This window comes from Hylobates moloch, unplaced genomic scaffold (assembly GCF_009828535.3).
Source record: "Hylobates moloch isolate HMO894 unplaced genomic scaffold, HMol_V3 SCAFFOLD_13, whole genome shotgun sequence".
NCBI classification, from domain to species: Eukaryota; Metazoa; Chordata; class Mammalia; order Primates; family Hylobatidae; genus Hylobates; species Hylobates moloch.
In genome coordinates, this window is record NW_026652288.1 from 104,995,727 (window position 1) to 105,005,609 (window position 9,883).

Below are 9,883 nucleotides of genomic sequence, written 5' to 3' on the forward strand. Positions count from 1 at the left end.
TATATCTTCATCTTAGCTTGACTGAGAAACTGAATGTTTCTCACACTTCACTAACATGTATTAATAGTGATTCCTTCATCTTAGTGTACGTTTGAATTTTCACTTTCTCTGATTAAAGTGAGAAACAGGTCAGATGCTGTCCATGAGAAATAGGAAAGAATGGTGCAGTAAAGAGACTCACATTTAGTGTTCTCAAGCCCAGGAAACATAAGATGCTCTTAATTCGCCTGCAATTTCTCTTCCCCTGCAATCATCCAGAGCATGTTTTTTGGAAAACTAACCTATTCTTCTATCAGTAGAGGTTGCTTGGTGCCTATTTTATCGCTTTCACAAGAATATCTGTGCTCTCTCTTCACACGCAGCAATGGTTATTTCCAACTGTCAATCAAAATGGACGTGCAAACTGTCCACATTATTCATAGAATCCCCCTGGAACTCATTCATGTGTATCCAGAGTACAGGAGTTTCAGAACACAACCCTCTTTATAGGCCAGGAAACAGGGAGCAACAACAATCAGTTCATCCAGCTTTATTGAAACCTATTACAGAAGACAATCCAAATAAAACCACTGTCTCCTGTAGAAATCTGAGTTATGTTTTACTACAAAAGAATATAAAACACATTAAATTACAGTGTGAAGGAATTTTAAAAATGAACAGTGTATCCTCATTAAATGTTTGCAAAGTTTCTTCCTAAGCACTTACAACTAGTTATAGCTCTTTTAAAAATTCAGATTTCTACACTCAGTTTAACATGAGAGACATTCACACTAAGGTACTTCAGCCCCAACTTTCACGGACTATTGGGAATTAGAAGGTACTTTGTTGCCAAGTGAAAAAAATTCACATTTTTTCATATCAGGGAAAATTATACTGGACTTAACAGTTTTAAATGAGCAATAACTCAGAGAGAAATCACCTAATCACCTCTTGCCTTACAAATACCAAATAAATTCCCTAGACTCCCCTCCCCTGGAGAGACCATCAGCTCACTGTGAAGGCTTGAGCCTCAGTAGGTAAAATTTGAGGAAATGAGAAATGGCTAAAAGAGGCATCTCCTGCAGGAACCTTCTGTGACTGTTAGACATTCCATCTTCAAGCTCCCTTTTTAAACCCAGTCCGTTCCCAGCATCACTGAAAATGTAAAGAATAAACTTGCTGGTCCTTAGGTCAAGGCAGTGTTTTCATTGTCTCTTGATGTTTTATCCCATTTCCTATTGACAACATCTCCCCTAATCCTGAAATTATTTAGAGGTTCCCTCTATGACAAACCCTTGCTTTTTTTTAGCTTTAGGTATAACACTGACATCTTTTGAAAAACGTGTTAGTAAATACTCAAGTTCTGGCCTCATTTCCTGATGTGTAAAAGCATGGAAGCAGTGCTTTCCTGTGGAGATTGCTTTTGCATCAACTATACAGGAAGGTCCATGACCTCTAAGCTTGCCTTTAGAGGTTAGATTTCATAGAAAACAAATTCAGTTGTCAAACACCTGTTCCTATTTTGTGCAAAGCAATACAACATAGCACAACTCCATTTGTTGTTTTTTGTTTTGCTTTGTAGACACGGGGTCTTGCTGTGTTGCCCAGTCTAGTCTCAAACTCCTGGCCTCAAGTTATCCTTCCTCCTCAGCCTCCCAAAGTGTTGGGATTACAGATGTGAGCCACCATGCCTGGCCCCACCTCCATTTATTAGGCTATCTCATGCAAACTTAAAATTAAAAAAATCATCCCAGGCCCCAATGTAGATAGATCATGAACCTACTTAAGACTCATTATGGTAAAAACAAATTTTTAAATTTTTCTGTCTTTCTAAAAGTGTAGTGGTTATGGCTAAAGACTAATGAACATTATAGATCCAATCTGTTGTCAAAGAACACCATTTCTGACCTGGTAACAAAATTGTTCTGATAATCTGACACATGGCCAAGATTCTCAGACAAGAATAAAAGGCATTCTTTTGGATTCTGTCCTTTAATAACTTTCAGAGGCTTCCAGCTCAGTAAAGACACTGATCAAATCTTGGTAAAAATGGGCTCGTTTGCAGACTTTAGGTGATGTTCTTCAATAAATTCAACAGGCCAAGGGAGTGTTTGTCACGGACAGAGCTCTCACCACTCACTGGTTCTGTGCCAGTTTTCCATAGCCTCCTCTCCCAGCATCGTAGTCCTGCCGATACTCATCCCGAACCTTTAATGGAAAGAATCCAGAGTTACAGTATGGAAAAGAATGGCGTAACAAATATGCCTCCCACAAACATGTTAGACAAACAGTGAAACCTGTTCAGATGCCACAATGTGAACATTTCAAGCAGGACATATGCACTTCAACTCACTTCAGTGCGTTTTGCTTTCATTCTAGATGTTCCTGCAGGTGGAAGGTATCTAGCCCTAGCAGAAGTTCAAGAATGGTTGCTTGTTAGAAACGTACAGAACATACCACTTCAGGGTTTAAAAAAACAATTCACCCAAACCGTTGGGTGGTTTTCAGATCCACTTCAAGCCAAGGTTATAGACACAAAGTTATTTACAAAAGAGTAAATACAAATTGCCAAAACACCTGTCATTGTGACAGAACTCCCAGGCAGTGTCTGAGCCCAGAGACCCTTCTCGCATACCTGGCCCCCAGATCGCCCACGGCCGTACTGCCTGCCCTCCTTAAAGCCTGCGTCCCAGTCTGTGCGAATGATTCGGTCATCCAGACGCGTTCCATTTATGTACCGCATGGCGTTTTCCGCATCTGCGCGTGAGTAATATCTTAAGTATTAAGGAACACTAGCATTTTTCCAAACATTTCTGGAAATAGGGGAACAACATGTAAATGAAGCTGAGTTGTTAAAAAGTACAAGAGCGAATCCAACCAGATGGAGTTCAAAGACAGTAATTCAGCTTGCACAGGCCTGTTTGCGACTGGTTTGGAAGCACATAGAATCAATATGACACATATCCATGGCTACACTGACCATATTTCTTGGACATTCCTGTTGATAATTTTTGGTCCCGTCATCTCCGTATTTTGGTTTGCAAAATATAAAACACGTTCAGTGCAAGTTTAGATCGCTGTACACTTCTTATCCAAGAAACAAGTGCTATATATTCAAGTTAGGTGCTATATATTCCAAGGCACCCTAATAAAGAGAAGGTCACCCTGCATATGGAATTGCGCTGCGTTTCACTAAAGGAAAGACTCAAGGTTATCACCAAGGTAGCAGTTCCCAAACCTACTTAATCAGAGAGACCTCCCTTTAATTAAAGGGGAAGACATTTAATCTCAGACAAATAAAAATAAGACAGTGTTCTGAATAAACCATCTGGAGAAACTAGTATCTTTGATGTTAGCAAGCCAAAATAAAATCTCTTTTCATTCTAGCATTTGGGAAACCCGCGTATCCCCAAGGCAAGCCTGCAATCTGGGAGAGAAGCCCTGCCTGGGTCCAGTGAGTCAGCATTCTTTTCCTTAATTATGAGCAGAAATCCAGGGATCACAGACACTTAAGGAAAAATTTCAACTGAAACAAACATAATTCAGGGCACAGGAAAAAATTCAAAAGATACATTAGATTGGGTCTGCAAAATTTCTCAGAATATTAAATTGAATGACCAAAACATACAGTAAAAAGAACACAGGATAAATCCAAGAGGTCCAATACTTAAAAGAGTCTGAGTAAGGGAATTAAATGATCACAAGTAAATACAGTTTTGGTTTGTACCTACACAATCAGCGTATATACATCTATATAATGAAATACTATACAGCTATTAAAAAATTTTTTTTTTTAAAGATGGGGTCTTAACCCGTCACCCCTGCTGGAGCACAGTCACAAATCAGTGTAGCCTTGAACTCTTGGGCTCAACTGATCCTCCTGCCTCAGCTTCCTGAGTAGCTGGCACTACAAACACCAGCCACCATGCCCAGCTGTACAGCTATTTTAAAAACAGACCTACATGTGCTGAAATGGAACAATAAAAAATAAAAAAGATTTTAAAAACAGCACATGAAATACACTACCGCACACCCACAGAGTTACTTCTTGAAAGACGCCCAAGAAACTGGTAACTGACTGCCTCTGGCAAAGGGAATTAGGGGTTTAGAACAGTACAAGATGTTTATATTTTCACTACATTCTTTGGATTTTTTTTTTTTTTACGTGAAGGGCAAACATTCTTGAAAAACTGTTTTTGTTAAAGAACCACAAAGCATGGATTTCAGAAGAGAATATAAATAGTATCGGCTTTACGGTATAAGAGCAGAGACACACTGGGCGGAAGGTAGGAGGGAGATGAAGGAAAACGTAGGGGCAAGTGCAGGGACGCTTATGAGCTACCATTCTCAGCTCTACCCTGGTTCAGCAGCTACATTAGTTCCACAGGAAGGATACTCCACAAAACAGAATCCACATGCTGTTTTCTTCATTTTATCCAGACCCATAATGATTTTCTTTATGTCACCACTTTTGCTGAAGAGTTCATAGATTTGTTCTTCAGTTGTGTAAAAAGAAAGATTTCCAACATATAACGTACAGCTTTTCTTCAGTAATTTTTCTTGTTCTTCATTGTCACCCTAGAATTTCAAATAGAGACAAAAGTTAAGCAACTTCAGAGCCTTGCTTAAATAGTATTTCTAAGTATGGTAGGAACATCCATTAATTCTGATTTGGAAATCAAATTCTCTCATCCCAGCCTACCACAAATCCCTTGCCCAAAAAAAGGGATGGTAATGCCATACTGTCATGTGGAATTTCTAGCATTCTGTGAATGGAATCCATATTACTATACTTTAAGTACTTACACCACAGTTATCTTAAACTGTAGGCTATTTATTTGGATCTTACTTACATGTGTGAGAAAAGTAGAAAGAAAAAGAAGATGCCTCCTGTCCATGTTAACAAATCAGTAACAGCAGTAAAATGAAAGGAATTTACTTTCTCTAATGTCTCACTCCAGAGTTCCGAAAACCTCTTTTTAACATACAATGACTACTGTCCTGTGGACTTTTTGTTTTGTTTTTTGAGATGGAGTTTCACTCTTGTTGTCCAGGCTCAAGTGCAGTACTTCACATTCTGTGAAGTACTTATGCAAAGTCCAGACTCTTAGTAGAGACAAGGCTCAAAAGTTATTCCGCATACAACAAAGTCACTTCTACGCCAGACTCTGCCACACAAGCGGCTTGCCTTTTCCCTGCACACACCATATCCTCAGCAGTGCATCCTTTCAGCCCAAGTTTAGACTCTGGACCTTGACCCAATATATGACAAAGGGCCCTTTTATCCTCTGTAGTGAAAAGTGGATTTTCAGAGATAGAGTTTCTCTTTTAATAACCCCATAGAGATTGTTCAAAGCAACAACTTTGATGCTTTACATGCTCATATATTTTTTCTCTGAGTTTGGGAAAAAAATGTAGTGATCACTAAAAACAAAACAGAGCTCACTTTCTTAATGGGCTTCCAAATTGGGATGACAGGATGAAGCCAGAGACAAGAATATAACTGGGCTTCATCCAACACACCTGACAGACAAATCCCTGGGTCCAAAATGGCTCATCGGGGTCAGGCGCGGTGGCTCATGCCTGTAATCCCAGCACTTTGGGAGGCTGAGGTGGGTGGATCGCCCGAGGTCAGGAGTTTGAGACCAGCCTGGCCAACATAGTGAAACCCCGTCTCTACTAAAAATACAAAAAATTAGCTGGGCATGGTGGCGGGCGCCTGTAATCCCAGCTACTCGGGAGGCTGAAGCAGGAGAATCGTTTGAACCTGCGAGGTGGAGGTTGCAGGGAGCTGAGATCGCACCACTGCACTTGAGCCTGGACAACAAGAGTGAAACTCCATCTGAAAAACAAAAAGTCCACAGGACAGTAGTCATTGTATGTTAAAAAGAGGTTTTCGGAACTCTGGAGTGAGACATTAGAGAAAGTAAATTCCTTTCATTTTACTGCTGTTACTGATTTGTTAACATGGACAGGAGGCATCTTCTTTTTCTTTCTACTTTTCTCACATATGTAAGTAAGATCCAAATAAATAGCCTACAGTTTAAGATAACTGTGGTGTAAGTACTTAAAGTATAGTAATATGGATTCCATTCACAGAATGTTAGAAATTCCACATGACAGTATGGCATTACCATCTAAAAAAAGCTATAGGTCTTAGACTGAGGAGATGAATAACAGACAAAGTCAAAAGTTTTCAGTTTTCATCTCACAGGATGCTTTAAGTTCAAAATGGTCAGGATGTGGAACTGTCTCAAGTAGTAACTGTAAAAGTGGTGAAAGTGCAAATCATGCCTGGCACTTAGGCATCCCAGCACTTTGGGAAGCCCAGGCAGGTGGATCGCTTGAGTCCCAGAGTTCGAGACCGGCCTGAGCAACACAGGGAGACCCTGTCTCTACAAAAAATAAGCCGGATGTGGTGGCGAGAGCCTGTGGTCCCAGCTTCTCAGGAGGCTGACGTGGGGAGGATCACTTAGGCTCGCTCCGGAGGTTGAGGCTGCATGAGCCGTGATTGCGCCACTGCACTTCAGCCTAGGCAATAGAGCGAGACTCTGTCTCAAAAAATAAAATAGATTAACTGAATAAAATTTTTTTTTTTTTTTTGAAAAGGAATATCGCTCTGTCGCCCAGGCTGGAGTGCAGTGGCACAATCTCACTGCAACCTCCACCTCCTGGATTCAAGCGATTCTCCTGCCTCAGCCTCCCAAATTGCTGGGATTACAAGCGCCCGCCACCACGCCCGTCTAATTTTTGTATTTTTAGTAAGACAGGGTTTCACCATCTTGGCCAGGCTAGTCTTGAACTCCTAACCTCGTGATCCACCCGCCTCAGCCTCCCAAAGTGCTGGGATTACAGGCGTGAGCCACCGTGCCCAGCCTTGACTAAATAAATTTAATTGCTTCCCTAATTTGGCGTCAAACAAAATTTCCTTTTCCCTACTCTAGTAACATTTCACACATTCTCCACACTTACCCTCTGCTATATGCGCCCCTTCATTTCCCAATCACAAGGGGATTTTTCCCTTTTCTGAATCCTCACTACAGGGGATTATGAGCTCGCAGAGTGCAGAAACTGTCTTCCCTCTCCCTCTAGGGTTTAGCACAAGGCTTTGGCGACAGCACCTAATAAACGTTTACTAAATAATTGGGTTAATGAGTCCCGCCCCGCCAACCCCCAACCGTATTCCATCCCTACCTCTGCTGATACTGAGAAGTCTATGAACATCTGCTGCCTCCCTTTTTTCCACAAAATATACTGTGATATAGTCCGGACTAAAAATTTCCCTCTTCTGAAATCCAGCAATTCTCCGATCTTTACATCCGAACACCCTCAAAGTGTCTAGCTTGGCGGGTCCACCTCCCCACTCCGCAGCTTCCCCGAGGGCGGAGTGAGGACTCCACTTGTCTCCCACGCACCGCGTACAGCTTCCGTAACACCATCCTCCCAGAGAAGGGGCCCGAATCGCCGAAGGGCACTGCTTCGCCGATTTAAAAAACAAAGTAAAACGCCCCGCATCTGCATCAGGAAGGCGCCTCTACATACTCTGGGAGAGAGAAGGGCACCCCTCCCCCTTGTTACGTAGTCATCTGCCGAGGCACAACCGTGGAAACGGGAGCCACCACTTCCACCACCGCTCAAACCTCTCGGCACTGGCTGGGGTACAGGGAGCGGCTGCGAGGGAATGGGAAAGCGAGCCTCAAATTCCCTGTCTTCCAGAGAGAGTGGCTTCAGTGATATCCAAGCACCCTCCCAGCACCCATTCCCTGCCTCGCTCGCTCGCAGGCACCGGGGCCCCACTTGGCGTTTGCGGATTGCAGCTGAATGGGAGGCAACACAATGAGACAAGAGCAAACCGTTTCTCAGCGTTCCGGCCCAGGGCCTTCCCCTCTCGCGGCCCGGCCTCCCTCACCCGGAAGTGCTGGTCCCGGTACTGGCTCAGCTCCACGTAGGAGTCGCTGCGCAGCGCCTTCAGGAGGCCACCCGACATAGCGCCGAGAAGCGGACGAGAATGCAGCGACTCCCCGCACGAGGCTGCGACTGAGATGGCGGAAGCGGAAACGCGGGGAGGCGCGCATCTCATTGGACCCAATCCGAGGGCGACAGTGTCGTCATCAAGCTGCGCGGGCGCATATAACGTCCGAGTCGGGCGTCGCGGGGCGGAAGACGAGGGTGGCCCCGTCGGGTTCTGGGCGCTTGGAGAAGATGGTTCTGCGGCGGCTGCTGGCCGCCCTGCTGCACAGCCCGCAGCTGGTGGAACGTCTGTCAGAGTCGCGGCCTATCCGACGTGCCGCGCAGCTCACGGCCTTCGCACTGCTGCAGGCTCAGCTGCGGGGCCAGGACGCGGCCCGCCGCCTGCAGGACCTCGCGGCTGGGCCCGTGGGCTCCCTGTGCCGCCGCGCTGAGAGATTCAGAGACGCCTTCACCCAGGAGCTACGTCGCGGCCTCCGAGGCCGCTCGGGGACACCACCAGGTAGCCAGAGGGGCCCTGGCGCAAACATTTAATCCTGGGCTGTGCGGGGCCGAGGCCGCTTGCTTTTCTTTCCGGGCTCTACACTGGCCTCGACGTGGAGGGGTCATTCCGGGCACTGCGCGCGGCTTCGAATCCCGACTCGGATTGTTGGCCTGCAGACATCCCACGCAGAAGAGCCTAGGCCAGACCGCCGGCTCCGTTGAAGTCTTGTGATTGGACAAGACACAGTGTGGAGAAAGACCCCGAAACCTAACAGAGATGAAGGTAGGCTGGGTCCAGACACGGCACCTACGGAGAGCCACGGACCGAAGCCGGAGAGCCTTTCCTCTGCAAATGGGACTGAAACTCTTGACAGATGCTGCTGAATCTGCACTGGTGTAGCAGGACACTTAATTCCAGGGACGATATGGATGAAAAGACAACCCTACAGCTGCCAAATTCCTTTGATTAAATGTATGAGCTGGTTGATAGGCATGAGTGTGATACTTCTCAGGCAAGATGTATTAAGAATACCGGGGACTGTAGGCCTATGGTAATAATAAACACGTATTTTATGAAATGAGTCTTCTGTGCTGGGACTTGCTCATTGCACTCTATGTGTTATCTCACTTACTCCTCACAACCACATTTACATGAGGAAGCAGATTACTTTTTGGATTTTTTTGTGGAGGTGGGGTGGTCTCGAACTCTTGGGCTCAAGTGATCCTCCTGCCTCAGCCTCCCAAAGTGCTGGGATTATAGGCAAGAGCCACTGCGATGGAAACAGAGGCTGCTGCTTAAGTTGCCCAAAGTCTTGCAGAGTGGGGTGTGAGCAGAGGCATTTGACTCCAGGGCCTAAGTCCTTAACAGCTCTTGCAGCATTTACCCTGATACTCAACGCCTTCCTTCCCCAACCCCCCACGACAAGCATTAAGACTACTGCCTAGGGGCAGGGCCTGGTGGCAGTTGTGTCTAATCCCAGCCACTGCGGAGGCAGGAGGATCCCATGAGCCTAAGATGAGACCAGCCTGGGTAGCACAGCGAGAACCTTTCTCAAAAAAAAAAGACTACTGCCTGCCATGGAACGAGTTACCTGGACTCCCATCCCTCGTTTTACAGGGTCAGGGATACAAACTAAGACTATGGTCCAGCTAGTTAGTGGACCCATGATTAGGAAATCCATTGTATATAGAAATGTCCTGTCATTTGAAGCTCCTAGCTAAATTTCTGATTTTTTTTTTTTTTTTTTTTTTTGAGATAGGGCCTAACTCTTGCCCAGGCTGGAGTGCAGTGGCACAATACTAGCTGTCACTGCAACCTCGACCTGTTGGGCCAAGCGATCTTCCTCCCTGGGACTCCCAAGTAGCTGGGATTACAGGCCCATGACACTATGCCCAGCTAATTAAAAACTTTTTTTTTTTTTTTTTTTTTGAGACGGAGCCTTACTCTGTCACC

The 9,883-nt window shown here is 45.0% G+C and overlaps 2 protein-coding genes across 5 annotated transcripts; one reads left to right on the forward strand and one right to left on the reverse strand.

Moving 5' to 3' along the window:
- Positions 1–514: 514 nt before the first annotated feature.
- Positions 515–8,052, reverse strand: NCBP2 (nuclear cap binding protein subunit 2). 4 transcript variants are annotated; one of them, XM_032171962.2, is made up of 4 exons: positions 7,889–8,052; positions 4,376–4,557; positions 2,615–2,753; positions 515–2,187 (listed from the first exon to the last, which is right to left on the reverse strand). In XM_032171962.2, the coding sequence occupies exons 1-4, from the start codon at positions 7,964–7,966 to the stop codon at positions 2,116–2,118; spliced, it is 471 nt and encodes a 156-aa protein (XP_032027853.1). In that variant the 5' UTR covers positions 7,967–8,052; the 3' UTR covers positions 515–2,115. The 4 variants fall into 4 exon arrangements, with proteins under 4 accessions (XP_032027853.1, XP_058282253.1, XP_058282254.1 ...); XM_058426270.1 differs by having other exon boundaries at positions 7,395–7,991; XM_058426271.1 differs by having other exon boundaries at positions 7,833–7,974.
- NCBP2AS2 (NCBP2 antisense 2 (head to head)) lies at positions 8,043–9,011 on the forward strand. The gene has a single exon (XM_032171964.2). The coding sequence runs from the start codon at positions 8,182–8,184 to the stop codon at positions 8,479–8,481; it is 300 nt and encodes a 99-aa protein (XP_032027855.1). The 5' UTR covers positions 8,043–8,181; the 3' UTR covers positions 8,482–9,011.
- Positions 9,012–9,883: the final 872 nt, after the last annotated feature.